At 36.9% G+C, this 25,216-nt stretch overlaps 1 protein-coding gene across 4 annotated transcripts; it reads right to left on the bottom strand.

Annotated features, from left to right (window-relative positions):
• Nucleotides 1–9,824: 9,824 nt before the first annotated feature.
• Nucleotides 9,825–21,176, bottom strand: LOC106088134 (mitochondrial pyruvate carrier 1). Of its 4 annotated transcripts, none has more exons than XM_013253482.2 (4): nucleotides 21,157–21,176; nucleotides 20,147–20,399; nucleotides 19,989–20,089; nucleotides 9,825–10,767 (listed from the first exon to the last, which is right to left on the bottom strand). In XM_013253482.2, exons 2-4 carry the CDS (start codon nucleotides 20,227–20,229, stop codon nucleotides 10,592–10,594), a joined length of 360 nt encoding a protein of 119 aa, XP_013108936.1. In that variant the 5' UTR covers nucleotides 20,230–20,399; nucleotides 21,157–21,176; the 3' UTR covers nucleotides 9,825–10,591. The 4 variants fall into 4 exon arrangements, with proteins under 4 accessions (XP_013108936.1, XP_013108937.1, XP_013108934.1 ...); XM_013253483.2 differs by lacking the exon at nucleotides 21,157–21,176 and adding an exon at nucleotides 20,800–20,887; XM_013253480.2 differs by lacking the exon at nucleotides 21,157–21,176 and adding an exon at nucleotides 20,704–20,863.
• Between the last annotated feature and the right edge of the window lie 4,040 nt (nucleotides 21,177–25,216).

Raw genomic sequence — 25,216 nt, 5'->3', positions numbered from 1 at the left:
TTAATTCCTTGGAACCGCTTTCGCATTTCTTCGAGGTGAACTTCATATCTGGTGATTATTAATATCACCTTTATTGTGTCTGCGTACAGAACTTCGTACGCAACATTCAGGTCCATCTTCTCATGCGGCATATCTCATCACCGGCTATGGGTTGCCCAAAAAGTAATTGCGGATTTTTTAAAAGAAAGTAAATGCATTTTTAATAAAACTTAGAATGAATATACTTTTTTTACACTTTTTTCCTAAAGCAAGCTAAAAGTTACAGCTGATAACTGACAGAAGAATGAATGCAATTACAGAGTCACAAGCTGTGAAAAAATTTGTCAACGCCGACTACATGAAAAATCCGCAATTACTTTTTGGGCAACCCAATAGTTCTTTTTGTTTACCAACAACCTCTGGACTATTATCCCCCGCAAAACGTCGCCAATTGCTGTTTCAAATTCTCGGCGTCCTTCGACATTGTCTGCTACTGTTGTACATTGTCTGTTACTTCTAGCGCCTCATAAATGCACATGCTAAGAGAGCATTTGCCCATTGTGTGTATTACCGGAAGTAACTTAGACCTGTCAGCACCTGTGTAATGTAATAGTTAACTTCGCCGTCTTACCGATCTCTCCACTAGTAGAGCTGGCAAAATATCGATGGCACTATCGATATTTATATTTTTGACTGTATATCGATTGATATTCTTCCGATAGAGACTATAGCAAAAGTTCGATTTTTTTTGCAAAATTTAACAAAAATAAGCAATCAGACACTGGATGCATTCTTTAAGATACATTGCGCCAATAGAGGGCGCAATTTTCATCTGATTAGACTAACATTTTGTACAAGTATTTCTCTCATGACTTCCAACTGACTTTATTAATCTTGGTTTTATTTGGTCTGTGTATTGATATTGCTTCCATATAAATCGATCTTCTGATTTTTACTTCTCATTTTGGTTGGAAATATAGGTGATGGGAAATTAACGATTGTATTGATACTATCGTTATTTATTATTAAAACTATCGAAAATATCGAATATTTCAATTATCGATAGTTTGCCAGCTCTACTCTCTACATCCGTACATCGGAATAAGTCGTCGCGTCCCGTTTGAATCTCACTCTTTCCTAGAGCCTGGCCATCTCCATGGCCTGTAGGTCTATTAGGACCATTGCAGCTATTAAAAGAATTGCGGGCTTCGCCACTGTCGCGTGGGTTCATTTGACCCTAAGAGCCGCCGTACTCTGTACCGAGAGCAGGGATTTCACTCGGCATGCTGTCGGCAGTGTCTATGTCCCCCTATTTCGCTCCCTTAGAGAAATATGTTATTGCATGTCTCCTTTAAGAGTCTGAGCCAGCTCGGGAGAGGCCAACCTATGTTTGCCATCAGCCGACTGAGTTCCGCAGTTATCATCACGGCCTTTGTCGTTCCGGATTCCAGTCGGATCTCTAGACATTTGAACGATCGCTTTGCCTTCTCTAGTATTGTCTATCTATGCGCATATTCACCTCCAGTGGTATATTTTTTTAAGTATGCAAAAATTTTCATTTTGATATAAAAGCAAAAAAGTTCTTTGGTCGGGTTGTAGCCACCATTTTTTCAAATGGCATAGTTTCTCACAAATGTCGCCAGCATTACAAGGGCATAACCTCCGCTGTCGTCACTGTGGCGTGGGTTGTTTTGACCCTAAGAGCCGCCGTACTCTGTACCGAGAGCAGGGATATCGCTCGGCATGCTGTCTGCAGTGTCTGGCCCCTTTCTCGTCCAATAGAGAATGATGCCATTGCATGTCTCCATTAAGAGTCTGCGCCAGCTCGGGAGAGGCCAACCTATGTTTGCCATCAGCCGACTGAGTTTCGCAGTTATCATCACGGCCTTTGTCGTTCCGGATTCCCGTCGGATCTCTAGACATTTGAACGATCGCTTTGCCTTCTCTAGTATTGTCTATCTATGCGCATATTCACTTCCACTGGTATATTTTTTTAAGTATGCGAAAATTTTCATTTTGATATAAAAACAAAAAAGTTTTTTTGGTCGGGTTTTAGCCACCATTTTTTCAAATGGCATAGTTCCACACAAATGTCGCGAGCATTACAAGGGGGTAACAACCGCTGAACAATTTTTCTGATGTTCACGCCACGAACCGAACCTAGGTGTTCTACGCTACGGTGGCCTCCGAGTCAGCATGGAAAAATGTTTTACACATCCATGAGTATGTCTATCGATATATGCCGAGCTGCGTTGGTATCAATGATATCGTCTGAAGACCTAACCTGTGTCTGTAGCAACTCCGACTTTTGCATTGCAACAACTGATACAATTATTAGCCATATTATGGCAATAAGACCAAAATATGGTGCAACTTTGACCTATTTGGCACTAGTATGGAGTATCTAATTCAAATTCAAATATTCTTAGAACATTACTAAGATCAAGAATATTGACTTTGGATGATCCAAAATGAATATTGTGATATCTTGGAAAAGAAATGACAAATTCTCTCGCTCTTTCTTCTATGGTGGTTAAAAATGAAGAAAAAATCTTTTTTCTAATCCCACTGCCCTGTCCTCAGTACTAATGGGGCAATCTTGATCATACCACGGAGGTATCTGTTATCTAAATATGGATTTTATAGCGCTTTTATAGAGCGGGTAATCCTTTGCCATTATAAGGTATGTAATGTTAAAGGTACAAAATGTGCATTCTTCAACAAGCTGGCACAGTCGGCTGAAGTATTGCATTCACTTTTGGCAAATGCTAAGTGATTGTTCTTCAACAGTAAAAATGAAGGACGTCTTGAATAACCATTGAGATTAGGGGATTGTGAAAAAACAACCATAAAACCATAACTGTAGCACATGAATATGAGAAATGTACCCGAACACGTTAAATTCAAATTATATGCTACTTAACTTGAGGATTTTTTGTAAAATTTTAATTCGGAGATTTTTTAACATTTTTTCATTAAATTTAAATTTTGTCATACATATTTTCATACAATATTAAGGATATATTGTAAAAAATATATTTTTATTTTCCGACAGTTGAAAGAATTTTAAAAAAAATTTATAAAATGAAAACAACGCTGTTCAAACTCTAAACACAACAAAATAAAACTCAATTCAAAACTCATTTTTCATTCATTACAAAATTTAATGCTTATGAACACAAATACGACCTTAAAAAGTTAGAGAAAAGAAAAATAAATGTCAATTCAATTGCAATGAATTACGAATAGAAAATTAATAATAAAAATAATAACATTTTGTACTTGAATCTTTAATGATGATAAATTAACCAAAATCAATAATAATAAAACGAAAACAAATATTAAAGGCGTACGTTATTAAATAAATATCTAATTTGATAATAAAGCGAAAATGTAAGAAAACAAAAAACTTTAATGACCTCTTTCATACTTTAAATGCAGCAGATATAACAAACAAAGCAAACATTAAAATACATAATATTAAAAACTTAAGTAAAGTATAACATTTTACAATGAAAGAATATTAACAACATATAGCAAAGAAAGAGAAATGAATAGAAAACAATATTTGCATTCTTGTAGAATGCCTTTAAGTATAGATTATTTAAATTTAAAGGAAATGTTAAATTTTTTAACGTAAATCAATAATAAAGATATTAAAATGCAAACGAAATGATTTTTTTTATTCACATTTATCTAGAATTCATTGGAATGGGTAAGTATTGGGTTGCCCAAAAAGTAATTGCGGATTTTTCATATAGTCGGCGTTGACAAATTTTTTCACAGCTTGTGACTCTGTAATTGCATTCTTTCTTCTGTCAGTTATCAGCTGTTACTTTTAGCTTGCTTTAGAAAAAAAGTGTAAAAAAAGTATATTTGATTAAAGTTCATTCTAGGTTTTATTAAAAATGCATTTACTTTCTTTTAAAAAATCCGCAATTACTTTTTGGGCAACCCAATATTTACAATCTTGCACACGAACATTCCATTAAGGAACAGGCGCAAACTGGGAATGGGTAAGTAATATGACCTAATCAATTAAAAATTCTAAAGTATATACAAGTAAGTATATTCTATTTATTTCCTACACTAGTCTACAGTGACACACATCGATATACCATTGTCATAGTAGTCATGTTTTTTAGTTGAGAAAATATTCGGAAGTATTTGTTTTGAGTAGGTTAGGTTAGGTTGAAAAGAGGGTGCAGATATTAATCTGCCCCATGCCACTATGGACATACACCTAAGCCAGTTATCGGCTGCGGGCTGTATTGTGTGCTCTAAAAACTATAAAGTAACCTCTAAAAAGAAAATTCTACGATAGGAATTCCGTGCTACTTACAAAATCGTTAATTGTTTTCAATACCACTACCCTAAGTTGGTTCAAGTCTGGTATTGTGTCTTCACCTAAGTTCCGGTATCTGTTAGACGCGAAAGCCGGGCAATGACAAAGGAAATGCTCCAACGTCTCATCATCTTCCCCGCATGCCTCGCATATGCTATCAGTTGCCGCACCGATTTCACATAAGTGAGCTCAAGTCCTATGTGTCCCGTTTGAGTAAACGTTTCAAGTTTTTTCCAGGTTAGAGTAAAAGAAAAAGGACAAATATTATCCATCTTATTGCTTGCTTCTGATGAAGGAAGATAGTTTCATGAATGTTGACATGACAAGCAGGTTTCATCCTGAAAGCGAGGAAACTGATTAACGAATGCTCACACAAGGGTTGGTGTGATGATAGTGCCCTTCATAATGTGGTTGGTTTCATCGAGGGAAATAGGGGACTTCAATTTTGCGGCCTTCCTGGAGGAATAACGTGAAATTGGAGTGATGATTCTCTGGTGGATATGTAGTTCCCCCTCTGTACTGGTAAATTGGTTTGATACGATTCTGATAGACAGGATTATCAACGCATCAGAGCTAGAGGTCTCGATTAGTAAGATGAAATTTGCAAGTACGGGTTTTATCCCGTACTTTATTTTTTTTTTTTTTGAATTATACTGTTCGTAATATTGGTTATACAGCAGTCAATCTTGGGTGGAAAATTCCAAGCTATTGTGATGGCATTAGTTCATTAGAGCGTGTTCCCATATTTTGCGGTATATCGTAGGTTATCAGAAATGGGCGAACCGATTTATACGACAATTTTTATCATTCTTTAAAACTTAAGACTAACCTAAAAACCCAAATCAAAAATTTAAAATGTAGGGTCAAGTATAAAAAAAATGGCCGGCACGGGATAACTATGAACGCCATAGAGGCCGGAATTTGAGCTCCAACTTGCGTGATGTCCATCGTCATCATGGGAGGCTAAGCTGAAAGCCACCATGTGCGTTCACAGGTTGCGTGCAGTGTAACTACCGAAGAAAAATTTAAGAAAAATCCCACCAAATCCGACCTAAACCTACCAAAAGGTCTATAAGCCAAAAATGCCCCATATGTGTTTAGACCCACCACCGAAGAGTTGGCCGTTTCATTCATCCATTTGCAACACATTAAATTATAAATTTTTTAACGCTACAAAGTACTAGATCGTCGTTTTATTTTGATAGACGATCTAGACATCTCCGTCCTTCTGTTTGTTGAATTCACTCTACAGCCTCTAGACACGGCATAGCTATAAGCACCACACAGGCTGGAACGTTGTGGTTCAATCCGTGTGGTGTTCATTGCTGTCACGAGAAGCTTAGCTGCGAGCTACCGGGTTGCGGATAGTGGAATGTTCCATACGTGTTAATGGCGCCTTTATATAACCTGTGGCCACCTTGTTTCTGCGGCGATCGGACCTTTGGACCGGAACGAACTTGCTCACACAGAAGCTTGTCGAGGATCTTCATCTTCACAGGAAAATGTGGCTACGACAACAACAACTCGACAGCCTAAAATTTAAAGATGGACTTCATCTTCATGTAGCACCCTTCATACCGATTTCCCATGAGAAATCTTGAATTCATAGTCGTATTTTTGCCCCGATTTCAATGACAACTTTGTCGAGACTGAATAAAGCGATCTCCCGATTTAAGTATTTGAACCGTGAAATGCGGTTTGCTACCCATTTTCGCCCTTACAGTGAGTTGCATGGACCCTCATCATCTGAGTATGGACCAGATCTGACCATATTTCTATGCATCTGCCGCATAGCCCTGTTTTCCGATTGAATGCGTTGAACGGACAAAAACTGTATTTCTTACCACAATTTGCGAAATGTGGAAGAAATTCCGTGCAGTTACAGTCAATATCAGAATTAACGACCTTTTTCCTGAAATTCCCTTGCTATAGAATTTGGTCCATCGACATTTATAGTTTTATTCTGCACTCTTAACGTTTGCACAGAAACGACAAGAATTAATTTTGAGTTATCCCCGTCGATTTTTTCAGTAATTAACCTTGTATTTATATGTTGGAAAAACCTACCAAAAATTGAGGTCAGCCTACCAACCTACCAAAAGAATAAAAAGGTTTGGTACCTTTGTAGGAACCTACCAAAAACGAGGTGTCCATCGTAATCAAGGGAAGCTTAGCTGAATGCTAGCGGGCGCGTTCACAGGTTGCGGATAGTGGTAAGCTTTGATTTTATGCGGACTAGATGCAAATGCGGCCTCAAGCAGTCAGCGATTTAAAGAGGAGAGTCTCAGTGTGGGGCCAGGTGACACTGGTTCTTAATAAAATATTGAGTGGCAATAAAACTCAAGATGACAAGGTGAGTTATTGGCACCTTAAAATAACCAATGGCCAACGTCAGCGTCTGTTCCCAGGTTAGGGGCAGCTGGAGGCGAGCGTCGGATCTTGGAGCAAGCAGCTGGCGACATCGAGGGATACATGTGCAATCACACAAATCCTGCGCCAGTAACCCGCCCCTAGAAAAATATAAGAATCACTCTGAGAAATAAAAGAATAGTAAAAAACGGACCCCCCTAATGCTGACGACCCACGCAAACGAAAAAAATATCAAGATTTACGGATCTGCACCTGGAATGTCCGATACCGGAAACCTTGTCTCTAGCTGTTTGAATTTCTCAATAATACTTATTTCAAAAGGTTAGAGTTGTGTATGTTTCCAACATTTTACGACTCATGTTTCCATAATCAATTTTAATAGAATTTTAATCCTAGGAATTTCCCAAATAGATATCTCAAAAGGAAATATAGGGTCGTTGTCTGCTGCGAAAAGATGAAAAAGGTTTTATGACCCACACATGACATGCGTGCATATATCAAAACCATTTGGAAAAGATCACTATAACCTAGCATTATTTTCTAATTTCTCATTTAATGGAAGATACGAGTTACAAATGCAAATTTTGCCCATGAACATTCCACTAAGGAATGGGAAAACTTCTCACATATCAATGTGTGCAGTCCGATTCAAGTTTAAGCTCAATGATAAGGGACCATTTTATTATAGCCGAGTCTGAACGGCATGCCGCAGTGCGACACCTCTTTGAAGAGAAGTTTTATATGGCATAGTACCTCACAAATGTTGCCAGCATTAAGAGGGGAAAACCACCGCTGAAATTTTTTTCTGTTGGTCTCGCCAGGATTCGAACCCAGGCGTTCAGCGTCATAGGCGGACATGCTAACCTCGGCGCTACGTTGGCCTCCTAGACCATCAACAACTGAGCCAAATATGGCTCAAATCATATCATATAGTCGGCGTTGACAATTTTTTTCAACGGCTTGTGACTCCGTAATTGCATTCTTTCTTCTGTCAGTTATCAGCTGTTACTTTTAGCTTGCTTTAGAAAAAAAGTGTAAAAAAAGTATATTTGATTAAAGTTCATTCTAAGTTTTATTAAAAATGCATTTATTGTACTTTCTTTTAAAAAATCCGCAATTACTTTTTGGGCAACCCAATAGCTCTCATATAAACCGATTTCGGATCATGACTTCTTGAGCAGATAGAAGGTGCAATTATTATTCGATTTGGCTGAAATTAAGCATGAAGTGTTTTGGTTTGACCCTCAACAACTGTGCCAAGTATGATCAAAATTTATTCATAACCTCATATAGCGCCCATATGAACCGATTTCGGATCTTGTCTTCTTGAGCAGATAGAGGTTGAAATTATTATCCGATTTGGATGAAATTTTGATTGAAGTGTTTCTAAATTCTAACAACTGCCCCAAATATGGTACAAATCGGGTCACAATCTGATATAGCTCCCATATAATCTAATTTCGGATCTTGACTTCTTGAGCCGCTAGAGCGCGCAATTATTATCCGATTTGGCTGAAATTTTGCCTGAAGTGTTTTGTTCTAACTTCTAACAACTGCCCTTAGTATGGTTCAAAACGGTTCCTAACCTGATATAGCTCCCATATAAACCGATTTCGGATCTTGACTTCTTGAGCCGCTAAAGCGAGCAATTATTCTCCGATTTGGCTGAAATTTAGCATGAAGTGTTTTCTTCTAAATTCTAACAACTGCCCCAAATATGGTACAAATCGGGTCACAATCTGATATAGCTCCCATATAATCTAATTTCGGATCTTGACTTCTTGAGCCGCTAGAGCGCGCAATTATTATCCGATTTGGCTGAAATTTTGCCTGAAGTGTTTTGTTCTAACTTCTAACAACTGCCCTTAGTATGGTTCAAATCGGTTCCTAACCTGATATAGCTTCCATATAAACCGATTTCGAATCTTGACTTCTTGAACCGCTAGAGGGAGCATTTATTCTCCGAATTGGCTGAAATTTAGCATGAAGTGTTTTCTTCTAACTTCAAATAACTGCACCAAGTATGGTAAAAATCGGTTACTAACCTGATTTAGCTCCCATATAATCTAATCTCGGATCTTGACTTCGTGAGCCTCTAGAGGGCGCAATTATTATCCGATTTGGCTGAAATTTGGCATGAAGTGTTTTAGTTTGACCATCAACCGATTTAGCTAAAATTTTGCATGAAGTGTTTTGTTTTAACTTCTAACAACTGCGCCAAGTATAGCCCAAAACGGTTTACAACCTGATATACCTCCCATATAATCTTATTTCGGATCTTGACTTCTTGAGCCGCTAGAGCGCGCAATTATTATCCGATTTAGCTGAAATTTTGCTTCGTTCTAACTTCTGACAACTGCGCCAAGCAAGGGCCAAATCGGTTCACAACCTGATATTGCTCCAATATAAACTGACCTTCCGTTAATACTTTTTTAGCCTCTAGAGGGAGTAATTCTCATCCTATTTGGCTGAAATGTACGATTTCTTGTATAACTTTTAATATACGTGTTTAATAGGGCCAGAATCGGTCCATAACCTGTAATAGCTCCCATATAAACAGATCTCCCAATATTATTTCTTGCGCCACTATAGAGCGCAATTCTCATTTGATTTGGCTGAAATTTTGCGCAATGAATACCACTTTAGTCTCCAATAGCAAACCAAGTATCGGTTTTAGCTGAAATAGCATAGCAATCCTTATCTATTATCCTTTTTTGTCTAGAAAGAGATATCGGTTAAATAACTTGACAAATGGGATCCATGGGAGGCTGTATAAGATTCGGCCCAGCTTTACGTGTATCTTCTTCATTCTTCTAAGGCGAACACAATGGGCCTCATGTCGGTAGCACCGAGATTACTAGTCGCGTGCCCTTCAACCTAACCTTCAATAGTGTACCTCGCAACTTACAAGAGGCAGGGAGTTTTGTGAAAAATATTGTATTCCGGGCTCTTCTTATGCTCGAGACTAAGATTTAAATTCATCGCCAAGGCTGGCTCTAGCCCAAAACACCTTTAAAAATATACTTAGTACGGCCTCGGAATAATTGATAACTTTCTTATCCTTCCCTTTCGTCTCTTCAGTTTCCTTATATCCCAGTGGACTTTTAATTTTTCAAATAAAACACATCGATTACATTTTTCAGACACATGATATGTAAATATCATGGTTTTGTGTTTATATTTGAAATGGCACCATAGAGTAAAACACAACATTTTCGCTGGCTTTATGTAAATTTATCTAATATTGTTATATAAGACTAGTTTGACTTGTTGTATGTGTATTCAAATGTGCGATTTTATTTTAAACATATACAATTGTTGCTTTTAACTATGAAAATTCTACTTAGTAATATGTGTATGTTTGTATGTAAAATTGTAGCACGATTCATGCATTCCGCATTACAATATTTCCAGCAATATTTTGCCATTGTTGCGTTTTATTATGGAACATATTTTGCAATTTACCAACATTTATATTTACATTGTGTGCATATTAATTAAAGCAATTTGATCACTTTTGTACAAATAATAGATACACTATGTCAATAATAAATAACACTCAGCATTTGTCAGTAGATCAGTTTTATTTTCGTCTATTAACTATGGGAATTTTGATAGTTTCTAGTGTGATGTTTTCAATAATATCGTAGATATTAAATTGTATGTTTAAAAGTGCAAATAAGTCTCAAAGACTAAAGTTTTATCAGATGTGTGTGTGTGCCCTAAGAATGATTTAATCCAAGAGTATAAGGAGCTGCATTCACGTTTCCTTCCACATCCTATATGTAAATATACGAAGGATGCAGTAGTCCTGCCCTTTCTTAACATTATAACATATTTTGTACACTTTGTTTTGTTAAATCATAATTTTTTTCGTTTGGCTTCTGATTTGTTTGCTTAGGCAGCGGCAACAGTCTTCTCATCCTGCTTTGTCATATAGTTGTATTTGATGAAGCGAACACCCTGTATTGATTGTGCAGTAGCATTTGTCACATGACACGCCAGTAGTAGTAAATTGCGAGGTTGAACTTTCCAGGCGAAACGCATAAAGCAGCATGAGTAGAGAGTAAGAGCTGAAAACAAAGAGAAACAAATTAATAGACACTTCTTACGTAAATAAAATTTTGAGAATAAAAAATTTTAAAAAGATTTTTTGTCTTCAATTTAAAATCCCCAAAAAAGTTTCATTAAAAATATAATTATACCCTCCACCATAGGAATGGGGCATACTAACTTCATCATTCCGTTTTTAACAACAACTCGAAATATTCGCCCTTATAAAATATACATATACTAGCTGGACCGGGCCCGCTCCGCTGCGCCTTCTTTTACATTATATGGAACAAAATTTTCCTTGGAATATTAAATTGCTGTTTGTGGGGTATTTTGGGAAAGGGGTAGACCCTCACAAATTGGTCCCAAACGTAGGTATCGATTCGTAATCTACCCCTCAATTCCTTTCATTAAAGCCCCACATTGATATGGTCGGTAAATATGCCCAATTTGGGTGTTTTGGGGAGAGGGGCGGTCCCCCAAATACTTAGCCCTGAAAATATATCAGCAAAGTGCTATTCTCATATATTTGGACCCCATATTGCCATTGGCCTCAAAATTGGATATTAAATTCGCTTTCTAATCTCAAATACCATTCACTTAAACCCCTTATTGGAAAAGCCAGCAAATATGTCTGGCTTCGAGTATGGGTCCTAAAAACTATGAATATCGAGCCCTACTGTCTTCACGACTCAAATTCTCTTCGTGAGCAAATGCGTCCTACTTGGGGGTGTTATGGTGGTGGGGCGTCCCCTAGACACTTGTTCCCGAATGTTGATGTCAGATTCATGGTCTATTCCCAAATACTCTTCATTTGAGCTCCATTTTTCCATAGTTGGCAAACATGACCGGTTTGGGGTTGTTTTGGGGGATGGGGCGGCCACTCAGTAACTTGGCTTTGAATATATTTATCAGATTCGTGTTTTACTGTAAAATACCTCTTATTTGAGCCCCATATTGCAATGGTCAGCAAATACTTTCTATTTGGGCGGTGTTATGGTATGGGGATGGGTGGTATGGTATGGGGGTAGATATCACCCCGCCTTGGGGAACTCGCTGCTTCACTCTACGGTGCTTCATCTTCTTATCCCTAAATTCCACAAATGACTGGCGACCACATACATAATTCGCGACCCAGCGTTTCAGGCCTGGCTAGAAGGATGTGTTATCGATGTCCTCAAATAGTTTGGCATGGCTAACCGTGTCGAATGCCTTCGATAGGTCCAGTGCCACGAGGACCATCCTATCATATGGCCTGGGCTGATTGAAGCCACGGCATATGTGTGCGGTGATGGCATGTCAAGCAGTTGTTGTGTTATGCAGTCTTCACATTCAATTCGGTTTTTTGACCTGAATATAGAAATCGGTTTCTTGAAAAAATCCATTTTCCGATTTTTAACGAATCGGTGTGTGCCTTGAGGGAATTTCCTGTAATTTTTTGTTGAGGTATTGTCTTTAGAGAATATTTTATCAACATTTAGTTTTTAGAGAAAAGTTTGTGGAACAATTTTTTCCACATTTTCTCTTTAGAGAATGCTGTTGTCTTAAAATTTAAAATTTAATTTTTCAAAATTTTTTCTTTAGAGAATATTTTATCAAAATTTTGTATTTTGGTAAAATTTTATCACAAATGTCTTATTGTGAAATGTTTAATTGTGAAATATTTTTTTTATTTCGTCTTTTAAGTAACATTAACAAAATTTTGTCTTTACAGAAATTATTAATAAAAAATTAAAATTTTGATCGGCTAGTTGGAGATTTGGTAGGTTCTTTGAAAATTTTTGGTCGGAATTTTTTTTTCTGTTGTGGCAACACTGGTTGGGAGTTTGGAAATTGAGAGCTTGCACATTTGTGCTGGAGATTTTTCCCCATAAGCAATTTGCAGCATCGAAAAGATGTTTTTTGAAAACCAGCTGTTTTGTTAAAATAAATAGCAAAAGAGGAAAAAGGCTATTCCTACTATGTTTCAAATTTTTACTGGAAAAGTACGAGAACAGACCTAATGTTTATTATAAACGAAAGTTATCGATACATTTTCATATACAAAATTTAACAGTTCTAAATCAATGCATCCATTTGAAAATCAATTAAAATCTCTTCCACTTAAAATCCATATCAACTCTTTGAATCATATCAGGGAGAATTGATATGGGTTCATTAAATTTTTTATTGAAATAGGAGGGTGGGGAACGTCAACAACCGACATGGTATATGGAAGAAGATAACAAGTTGGTCGCACAACAACTATAAAATGACGTCTTAACTTATCAGTGACAACGAAGAAGTTACAAAGACAGGAAAAATATTTTATGGCGGGTCATAAAACAAAAAATGTTTTTTTTTAATACAAAGTGGGTTAAATATAGTTGCAATTTTTTAATAGCCGTCTACATTCGCAATGTTGTTCAGTTCATAGGGACTGGAAGTGTTGATAATAGTGTAACTGCAGTCGCCGACCACCTCAGTTTATATACCGGACGTATTATTAAAAAAAATTTACGAAAAATGCATGTGTTTAGGGGACATATGAAGTAAAAGCGTGCAAAGTTCGGTCGGGCCGAATCTTCCATATCCTCCACCATGGATCGCATTTGTGAAGTTATTTGTCATTATAGTTAAAACAAGTTCTTTGTCCGGCATCTCTTTATATGCAAACAGAGGATAATGATAAGAATTGATATATGGGCTCAAGAAGTAAAATCAGTAGATAGGTTTATATGGGAGCTATATCAGGTTATGAACCGATTTGGACCATATATAGCACAGTTGTTGAAAGTCCTAACAAAACACCTCATACAAAATTTTAGACAAATCGGATAAAAATTGTGCTCTATAGAGGCTCAAGAAGTCAAGATCCAAGATCGTTTTACATGGCAGCTGCATCAGGTTTTAAAACAATTTGGACCATACAAGCACAGTTATTGAAAGTCATAACTAAACACCTAAACAAAATTTTAGCCAAATTGGATAATAATGTCGCCCTCTAGAGGCTCAAGATGTCAAAATCCCCGATCGGTTTATATAGCAGCTATATCAGGTTATGAAGCGATTTAGACCATACATAGCACAGTTGTTGAAAGTCATAACAAAATACCTCATACAAAATTTTAGCCAAATTGGATAATAATTGCGCCCTCTAGAGGCTCAAAAAGTCAAAATCCCCGGTCGGTTTATATGGCAGCTATATCAGGTTATGAACCGATTTCGACCATACTTAGCACAGTTGTAGGAAGTCTTAGGAAAACACCTCATACAAAATATCGATTTATATGATAGCTATATAAAAACATGGATCAATATGGCCTATATACAATCCAAACCAACCTACACCATCCTATGGTGGAGGGTATAACAAATGTTTGAGAGTTTGTTACCTCTTTGCTAAAAACAAGTAAAAAGGCATTAAGTTCGGACGGGCCGAACTTTGGATACCCTTTGGAAATGGATATTTCGATTTGTTACAAACGGAATGACTAAATGAATATACTCCCTATCCTATGGTGGTGGGTATAATCAGAGCTACACTCTATGGTAAAAAAAATTCCCAACTAGAAGTCAATTACCAGCTCTCTCGGTTTTCATTTTTGAGTCAAATTTTATGTTTTACTATATTAAACATTTATATACAAATAAATATCAATGTAATAATAACCCATTAAATGAATTGTAATTGCAAATTCGTTTGGTGCGATAATTAAATAATGGTGAATTATAGTAATTAAGTGTTAATTGCCACTTTAAAAAATATCAAAGGGCGGGGAGAAGTTTAAAGCATGAAATGCAATTCATTTTGGGTAATATAAACGCTTCATTGAAAAGCATGATGTATTCGTTTGGTTTCAAAATGGTTTGCATAAATTATAATTAATTATATTGATTGTTGCATCTGCTTATACTTAAACGTGAAAATAAATATTGTTCAAACCAATTTGTGTAAAGCTCAAATATTCAATGGAAAAAATTCTCAAAATTCTTTGGAGTGAGATTTTTGGAAATCTCTGTTATGCCTTATTGCATTTGATTCCAAAAGATGCACTGAAACATGTGAAAGTAATTGTAGTTGGTTTTTTCAGTAGGACCAAAGATTGGGGCCATTTAATAACACCTCCACCGGAGCGAGACAGCTACAAACGATCTGATAGAAAAAATCAGCAAGGGCATGAATCATATTGCCTCAATTCAAGAGCCATGAACGAAACGGAACAAAGTTTCTAGACTGAGCCATATGAATAATTCTTTGCTAACTCTGGTATTCGGCCGAGGACCTGCGTTATTTGTCATAAAAAATTAAATTGTATCTTTTCCCCTGAGTTGTCAAAGTCGAATGCAACTGTGATGAGACAGGGAGACGGTGAGGCATACCCCTGACATCACTTTATCTGCCTGTCGACTCTTCGACATCACCATCCACGTCGGAGCTGCAACGGCTGGTGAAGAAGGCAAAAGAGACAGGGAATGAGGTACTAATTGGGTGCGATGCGAACTCTCACCACATTTGGGGGTTAGTACCAATATTACTAAGAAGGGCCAAGCCCTGGCAGAATTCTCGAATACTAATGAACTAATAATAACTGATTGTTGTTGTAGCCTCATTTTCATGTAGAGGTGGCGATCCTCGTCAAGTTTCTGTAGGTGAGTAAGCTCGTTCCGGTCCAAAGGACCAATCGCCGAGGGAACAAGTTGGCCATTGATTATTTAAAGGCGTCAATAACTCGCCTTGTCATATCGAACATCTCAGGCACTCAGTGTTTATGAAAGAGCCGGTGCCGCTGGGCCTCTCACTGCGACTTTCCGCTCCATACCGCTGATTGTCCGCGACTTCCGTTGCAGCTTCTCCATATTGAGCATTCCACTATCCGCAAACTGTGGACGCACCCGGTTGCTCAAAGCTAAGCTGGTCGTGGCAGCGATGAACACCACACATATGCTCACAGCTATCCCGACAATGTCAACAGTATTACGAATGCAATAGTGGAGTCTTTCGAAGATAGTTGTCCTCTTCGAGAAAGGAAATAAGCCCAAGAAAAACTCTGGATGACCGGAGAGGTTCGCAACATAGGTCCGAAGATTTAACAACAGAGCACGTCGTAAAAAAACGGAAGTTTAGGCGACGTGTATTACATACGGGTCAAGGAATATAATAAGATTATCAGAGCGGCAAAACGTGCCTCCTAGGTCCGAAGATTTAACAACAGAGCACGTCGTAAAAAACGGAAGTTTATTGCGACGTGTATTACATACGGGTCAAGGAATATAATAAGATTATCACAGCGGCAAAACGTGCCTCCTAGAAGCTTTTCTGCGAAAAAGTCGATAACGTTAATGACACTACTAAGATGAAAGATGAAAAAGTGGCGGTATGCATTGGCATCGATTAGAGATGGATAATTTCTGGGCTCCATGACATAGATATAAAGGAGAAAGTAGCACAAGGCACGCAACAGCGGCGCATTTTATCATTTCTATGGGTGAGCATCATAAATAACCTATTACGAATGCTGACTGTGGAGGTCATTAACCACCGCTGATAAATGTTTTATGATGCACTCACAGGCGGGATTTGTAGGCGGGCGTTTGTGCACGATATTATCTCTATGGAGACAAAACCAAGATATTAAGGGTCAACGCTCAAGGGGTTAAAGAAACTGAACTCAATGCTAAACACTAAGCCAATTTTCAAAGACAATTCCACGAAACCCGTTCGATGTCATAGATTATATTTAAAAATCGGTTTTGAGATCAAAAGGTTTCGAGAAGAAATCTTCCGAAAAACATATGGTCTAACATGTGTAAATGGTTCTGTAGGAATCTCTAGCTGTATAAGATGTACGCCGAAATTAATAAAGTTGGGCATACCTAAAAAGAACGCAACGTTGGCTAGATGATGTTCTAGAGAAATGAAGAAGATCCAACTAAAAAAATCAGCACTCTTGGATGGCATGCGCAATACTTAGATAATTGCAGTCCATTGTGATCACACGCTTGCGGCAGACCAACGTTTTTGTTGGGATTTGAAACCACACTTCCAACGAAATCCGAATGCACTATCAACTTAACTATCGGTGCTCTTACCTAATTAAGAAAATCAAATGGTATTACAACCTGGTTCCTGGAAGTGTTACTGGAGTTGTCGCTGTTTGATATATATGATTGAGAGCTCTACAGAAGCACGCAACACAGACTGTTTTAGCAGCTTTGAAATTAACTGCACTTGAACAGCTATGAAAGTTACCGATTTGACATTCCGGCACGGGATAACTGTGAGCACCACACAGGCTTGAACTTTGAGTTCCGATCTATGATCTATCCGATCTATCATGAGCAGTTCAGGTTATAATCAGAAGCTACAGGTTGCGATTGGTGGAATGCTCCGTATACGGGGTAGCTGCATTGCAGCCGCGGACATTCAGCGTTGTCGAGTAAAGAGTCTCAGTGAGGCCGGACGGCACCGGCTCTTGCTTAAATACTGAGTGCCTATTATGCTCAATATGACTAGGCGAGTTATTTGCGCCTTTAAATAAACAATGACTACCATGTTCCCGCGGCCATCGGTTGTATAGACCGGAACGAAATTACTCTCCGCTCGATACCGCTGATTTTCCGCGACTGCCGTTGCAGCTTCTCCATATGGTGCATTTCAATATACGCAACCTGTGCCCGGTAGCTCGCAGCTAAGCTTGAGGTGACAACAATTAAAACTACATAGATAGGACTTCAATGTTCCAGCCTGTGGGGTGCCCACAGCTATCCCGTGCCGGGTCGAGCTTAGTCATCTATAGGAGCTTAACGAGGGTTGCAACCTCCATAGCAAATATTTGGCTGGTACAAACAACAACCGGTTTGATATACCCGTAAACTTGACGGGGCTTTAGTCGACCTGTGGACTCACTGAGTTCCAGAGATGAAATTCTGAATTAAAGACTTCAATTACTGGAAACTCATTAGTTTGGCAGAAGGGACGGACAAGGTAGATAGTTGAACCGGTTTAAGAATACATAGACGCCTTCCTCAGGCTATGAAAACGAGGATCGCTTCATTGAATCAAATAACGCCAAATGATATGAGAGTTTCCCATAATAATAAATGATTCAAAATATTCATCGAAATTCACATCCGACATTTAAAGAATGCATTTGCTGGATCGTCGCGGAATCCTAAAACCATTTAGCCATTTCTACCCTTTCTTCTGTTTATCTTTTTGTTACAATCTTTTTAAATAAAAAAATTGAGTTGAGATTTTGTTCAGACAATTATTCTCCATAGGTAGGTAATTTGGAAATAAGGTACAGCGGAAAAAATTTTGCCATAGACCGATCGCTTCTTTCGAGTTCTTAAGCTCAAAAAAAAAATCGAGATCTTATTTCGATTTCGCTGAAATATCTTATAGTGAGTTGTGTTGATTGAAACATATTTGGATATGACCACCAGTTAGACCGATATTTCGAATTAAGATCTTTGGCCCCTAGGGATCACTACCAAAATTTCTGACCCATCGGCAAATTTCAAACCCCTCGGCAATTTCAGACCCCACGGCATACTTTACGAGTATGGTCCAATTCAGATTATATATGGATATGGCTTCTATATGGGCTGATCATGTGATTTAACGTTTTGGTCTACTAAGGAACACATACATCTCTTATAACAATGAGTTCTGTACAATTCAAGTTTAAATCCTTCCTAAGGGAACTCCTCGGCAATTTCAGACCCCACGGCATACTTTACGAGTATGGTCCAATTCGGATTATATATGGATATGGCTTCTATATGGGCTGATCATGTGATTTAACGTTTTGGTCTACTAAGGAACACATACATCTCTTATAACAATGAGTTCTGTACAATTCAAGTTTAAATCCTTTTAACTCGTGTTGTTGCATAACAACATCACGAGTTGAAACCCTCGTAAATGTCGCTTAAATTAGTGGGGAGATAACCACCGCCGAAAGTTTTCTCATGTTCTCACCACTAATTTGGAGAAGTAGTGGTCCAGAAAACCCGATATTGTCATGATTGGACCTTGATTGGGGTTGACAAGATGTATTTTCTTCATTGATTTTAAAAAACTTGACCCGGTCTAGGTTAGGTTGAAAAGAGAATGCGGACATTAATCCGCCCTAGCCGCTATGGACATACACCTAGGCCATTAATCGTCTTATATCAACAGAATCAAGCAGACGAAAGTTTGAATACAAAAACTGCTACAACAGCAATCGCATGGCAGCCGGATGTACGTTCCGGATTGACCCGATGGATTCCTTCATCGGCAAGGGCTGCCGTCTCAATGTACAACACACTGCTACAACAACAACATCAGCTTGTTGTGAGCTCTGAATACTAGAAGGTTTTCCCACAAGCATAAAAGTAGAAAGGAGGTGGGCTAAGAACCTCCAGCAAAGTTTTAGCCAATCCCCCCACGAAATTTCAAGAATTCCATCGTTTTTGACATAATTTGATAATTTTATTGATGTTCAAAGGGCTTAAGCCCAATTTCCCCCCAAAAGTTGGGTTTTCTTCTCTATGCCCATAAGGACTAAATATTGGCTACAATTTAATATGCGAATTTCAGTTGTGTTTTTCGACGAATCAATTTCCCTTTAGGGACAAATTATCTCCCCATAAAATTGAAACATTTAAAATGTTCCTATATTATGTTGGCAACCAATTTCTCAGACCAAAGTGGTTTTTTAGACACGCAAATCTGACCCACATCAGCCTGATTACTTTAAGACTGCACCTCGTACATGAGCTATTGTAAATAATATCTCATTCAATTAAAGTATGCACCAATTGTATAATCTAATCATTTGAACATACATGCATATGTATCCAACATAGAATATTGTCATTGATTAATTAATATTGAATATTATTAAATATAAATGAAGGCAATTATTTGCTTATGATTAGGTTTGTGTATCATGTGCGCCATACCCGGCATCCAAATGTGTTTCACGTTTTTTCATTAATTCGGTCACAAATAGAAGCACCTATTCTATTATTGTTTTTGAAAGCCATTTGGCTAATGGCCGGCTAATATGAAAAAGCCAAGTGGCGAATAACCTTCAATTGCAACCTCTACAGGGAGGTGTATAGAGATTCGGAAAATCAAAATCACTTTCACCAAAAGATAAGGGGATTGAAAAAACAAATTTCCCCGGTTTGAAACCCGTTTGAGAGCCTTATACAATACTCATTAAGAAGAGCACAGTTAGAAAGTTCTTTGGGCTGCAAAACTTACCCAATGTCATGCGTCCCGATATAATTTTAGGATCCTTATTAATATCGGCCAAAGCAGCTATGGGAATACCCCAATTGGCTACTGGTCCCCAAAAGTGTGTGCTAGTAAAGAGAAAGGTTAAAGATTATTATTTAGAACCGAAATTCAAATTTACTTACCTTAACAAATACTCCCGAAATTCCTTACTTTTGAGATTTTCTGCTAACTTTCCAACTAGACCGGCAGCCTTTTTTTGCGACATGATAGTAACTAAGTTTCAAAATTTAATCTGATTATAAAACACTAAGGTCAGACTTAGATTAGAGCACAACAGCAATTCGTTCGCCAATAAAAATTTACAGGCAGTGGGAATTTGTTTTTCTTTTTGCTTTGTGGGTTTATGGATGCTCAATCTCGGTGGTCCAGCAAAACCTGATTTATATAAGACACGTCAAAATATTAATAACACCTTTATAAAGATTTTCTCAGTCCAATCACCAGAGGTGTAACAAAAATCTTGTCGCCGAGTTAGAATGAAAAAAGTTATGTAAAAAAGAAATGGAAAATTTGTATGCACAAATGAATGAACAAATGCGTGATTTAAAGAGGGGCGCACAGAACACATTGGTGGTCACATTAAAAAAGTTCTCGTCACCGAGTTGTTATTATGGCAAATGAAATCAAAAGAATCACAAATTTTAATTGCACATATTTACACACACACACACGCACTCACACAAGTTTATTAACCAAATAGAAATTTAGAAATCCACGCAATAATCTGAATGGAACCGCAAACCGAATGGTATGGAGTGAAAACGAACGTACGTACACAGCGTGACAGCAACGACGGCATGCAAAAACAACCACTGAACTTGAGTTTACAACAATCTCAATAACTAAATATATTTAATCTGCCATTTCATTTTGTGTTTTGCTTCGGGTTTTGTTTTGTCCGCAACCACCCCATATGTTTGGCAAGACGAATGATGTGTAAAGCAAAAGATGAATGGCACATGAAAAGCCCATCCGTTACACTTGAGGAGAAACATAATTTTTCAAAAATGTAATTAAGTTTTGTTATTTTATTAACTTCTGTAATTTTTGTTTCCAATAAAAAGGGATATACAACCATATATGGTTTGTTTCATTAACTTTGTATACATCAACATGTGTACATACAACTTACCAATAGGAGCTATTAAGCCGCATCCGCTAATCTAGGCGATGTTATTGAATTGCATAGATCAGACTTATGAACTTAACCACCGGGAGCTATATTCAAAAACGATAAATATTCATTTATTTCAACAAATACCAATTCTGAATAGCGTCCAAATAGATTTACTACGGCTAGTTATTTAAAAGAAACTTTCTTTTTTACTGAAACATCTCATTTACGAGATTTTTTTGTAGCTTTTAGTTGTGTTACGAAGAGGTGCGCCAACTCTTTGAAAACATTTTCCACTTATTTATTCAATTTACAAATTTCTTTCAAAATATAAGCAAAACACAAAGATTCTGGGAATTTATAACAATACCCAAAATGAACAGCTGATTATTGTAATAGATTATGGAAAGCTACAATCAGTGATATGGACGTAGTGTATAGTAACGCAACGTTAGTACGTGCATGGTTTCCGCCAGGGATGCCAGTATGGATATAATTAGAGACCACCGTTAAGTGACGCATTTTGAAGAAATTTACAAACTCAATTTCTTTGACATTGTTTGCATCTCGAAAAGCATTTGGATAAAATATCGTCAAATTTCATTACATGTGTACTTTATCAGCACACATACTGAAAACTACTTTATAATTTCAAATAATACTTTATCTGCGAAACAAGGTGTAAAATCTTTAGTAGTTTATCGCCAATGATTAATTTTGTATTGGATGTGCAAGCAGTGCAGAACAAAAACCAAGCGTAAATAACTTCCCTTTAAAAAGAAATTACTACTTCTTGGTGTGTACGGGGTCAGCTGTCAAGTCTGGTACTGCCACGATAGAGCTTTATAATGCGTATATATTGCCGGTGCCACAGGTTTTAGTCCTGACACACCTCACCTGTTGTCTGGCTAAATTCACTTGGTACTAGGCTAATGATGCCCAACCTTTTTACGGTAGCGTTGATGGCAAGTCACAGGTATTCTTATGCTCTTTGTTTCAGTCGTTGTTGAGACACCAACGAATGAACACAAGAAGGAGAATACCCATCGTTTTCCTATTTTTATTTTAAAAACATCGCTGCTATACAACAAAATGAGTGGTGAAAAGGCCAAGGCGTTGAGCTTTGGATATGAGAGCCGCTTTGACATTGAGCACGACTCAAATATCCGAGTAATAACTTCTTGCACCAACTGGTCAGAAGACTGGAAGAATCCGTAAGCAGCTTTCCACTGGCGGACGTTTCGGGTGCCTGGTTATGGCCCCATCATCAGCGCCATCGTTTCAAGGTGCAAAATATTGGGTTGCCCAAAAAGTAATTGCGGATTTTTCATATAGTCGGCGTTGAAAATTTTTTCACAGCTTGTGACTCTGTAATTGCATTCTTTCTTCTGTCAGTTATCAGCTGTTACTTTTAGCTTGCTTTAGAAAAAAAGTGTAAAAAAAAGTTTTTGATTAAATTTCATTCTAAGTTTTATTAAAAATGCATTTACTTTCTTTTAAAAAATCCGCAATTACTTTTTGGGCAACCGAATATATGATTTGAATATGTTCATTGTTAAAAAAAAATGCTTTGCAGTTCGTCTATTAAAGAAATTCTTTTATTAAAATCATATTAAACAGCATCACTGCCAATTTCCATTGAAATTAACTTTGGAAATGACATAAGTAAGCTGATTTTTAGAAATTCGCGCGCAGCAAGAGAACGCATGTGTCCGCATTAGATTGCTCAAGTACGCATAAGTGCTGCGCGTGGTATGTAACTCCAGCTTAAAGGTGGTGTTACATACTATGTGCACGCATTAAAAATGCAACTCTGCAAACAAATCCCACAAAAGTGAATTCAAGCGTTTTTTGTAGGATTTGTTTGCAGATTTGCATTTTTAATATAGCCTTCATCATTTTTGCTTTTGCACCTGTATGTTATTTTCTTATGACATAACCTAAGTGTGAAGAAATCTAATTTTTTATGCGTAAAAATCATTGTGAGAAAGGTGGTTGAATCATAAATTTATGAAAACAATTTAATTTAAATTTCACTAGACTGACAACAAAAACAGCTGATTTCTTTATGATTTTGTCATAAGGAATAGACACGCTCTAAACCAAAATTACTTGTGCTATTTTGAAAAGTTATTTTCATACGTTAGTTTAATTTGTATCATACGATATGTACCACTCTACATATGCTAAATTTGATTTGATTCAGAGAGTCAACAATTATTAAAGCAATTAACACCTTGTTTGAAAAGTTTTTTTATGAGTCAATATCATATTTAATCGCTCAATTTAGGTCTGTAGTTTTTCTGTGTATAAAAAAATAAATTCTTGTTGGAATAAAGCATGGCAGAGGAATAAAAGATTCATGCATATGTGATGTAATTATAAAGTTGCGAACTTTTCTTTCCAGTTTGAAAAAATCCAAGAAGCGGCATATAAAATTCTTCCAAGTGGAACGGCCTATGTGTGTTTAGAAATTTTTGCTAAGAGTACTGCCATCTTCTCAATTCAATACTTAAATAATTGCCATTTTTCCTATACATATAGCCATTATAATTTTCAAACAAATAACAACACATAAAAGAATCCCAACAATTAAGCAAAACTTGCACCGTGGCAACCTTGGCACATAACTATGATCTGTCAAAATTTACAACATATTGTTTGTGCTCAGTTCTTATTGGCAATTACTTCGGAAAGGATGTTAAACAAACGCGTGTCGGCTTAAAATAAAAAAAACCGGTCAATATAATAAGTGAACTTGTGAAAGACATACAAAAAGTGTTACAATGAACTATGATGTTCATAAGATGTACAAATCCAAGAAAATAAGCAATATCACTTTTCGTACAAAAAAAAAAATGCAATGCAAAGGCAATTGGAATAGAACGTCCGTGAAGCTGTGTAAGTGAGTGTGTGTGTGTGAGTACGTACAAAAGCGCCATTAATGACCATGAATATCGATGGCCACAATTTTGCAACCCTTTTTGAACTTTGTCATCGTTGCTTTTTGGCAAAAAAATGTTGATTTACCAAATGGGCCAAAGTAATAAGTGAATATGTAATAACTGAATAGAAGTGGTTAGAATGGCTATTTTAATGCCTACAGTTATAAAAAACATAAACTTAAAAGTTATAAAAAGTCAAATTGGTGAGGCAATAGCTATACAATATTTTTAGCATTTTTGGTCCCATCACCAATGGCAAAAATTTGTAGCCTGGCAACCATAGACAAAAAACGATCTGCCAAAGCTCATTGTATTTATGCTTCGTGCTCAGTTCTTATTGGTAATTACATCTGAAAGGATGTTCAGCATATTCATACCAACTAAAAATGATAAACGCGATAAAATAACAAGTGAATTTGTGAAAAAAAAAACAATAAAAAGTTGAAAGTGTGTCGTATAAAACACGTACATCAATGAAAAATAAAAATTACAAGTTCTTTTTCTAACTAAAGATGATGCAAGTGAAATAGAAGTTTCGTATATGTGTGCGTGTAAGTAACGGCGGCTCATCCACTAAAATAAATGAAAAATGTTGTGTGCCATTTAGCAAGCGTTTATAAAACAGACTGAGTTCCGGTTCAATTGTAGTTTGTATGAAAATTAAAAAAAGTCTAATGTAAAATAAAACAGTGAACTAATTAAAACCTATACTTCAAAGAAATTAACAATTACAAGCTTCTTTCTAAACATAAAAGAATGAAAGCGAAATAGCATTTTCCTATAAGTGTCTGTTAAAAAATGACGTCTCAGCAACTAAAAAAAGAAAAGAAAAACGAAGTGTGCCATTTTGCCAGCACAAATTAAATAGACTTAGATTCTGTCAATTTTTTAGCATTTTTGGTCCCATCACCAATGGCAAAATTTTGTAGCCTGGCAACCATAGACAAAAACCGATCTGTCAAAGCTCATTGTATTTATGCTTCGTGCTCAGTTCTTATTGGCAATTACATCTGAAAGGATGTTCAGCATATTCATGCCAACTAAAAATGGTAAACAGGTGAAATAACAAGTGAATTTGTGAAAAAACAATAAAAAGTTAAAAAGTGAGTCGTATAAAACGTGTTCATTAATGA

This window comes from Stomoxys calcitrans, chromosome 2, assembly GCF_963082655.1.
Source record: "Stomoxys calcitrans chromosome 2, idStoCalc2.1, whole genome shotgun sequence".
Taxonomy (NCBI): Eukaryota; Metazoa; Arthropoda; class Insecta; order Diptera; family Muscidae; genus Stomoxys; species Stomoxys calcitrans.
Note: the sequence above shows the minus strand (reverse complement) of the source record. Positions and strands in the feature narration are given on the sequence as shown.

Coding starts and splice junctions, on each gene's coding strand:
- LOC106088134 (XM_013253482.2), bottom strand. CDS start 20,229: ATGTCGCAAAAAAAGGCTGCCGGTCTAGTTGGAAAGTTAGCAGAAAAT. Junction 20,090..20,146: donor TTTCGGGAGTATTTGTTAAG/GTAAGTAAATTT, acceptor TCTCTTTACTAG/CACACACTTTTGGGGACCAG. Junction 10,768..19,988: donor ATCGGGACGCATGACATTGG/GTAAGTTTTGCA, acceptor CTTTGTTTTCAG/CTCTTACTCTCTACTCATGC.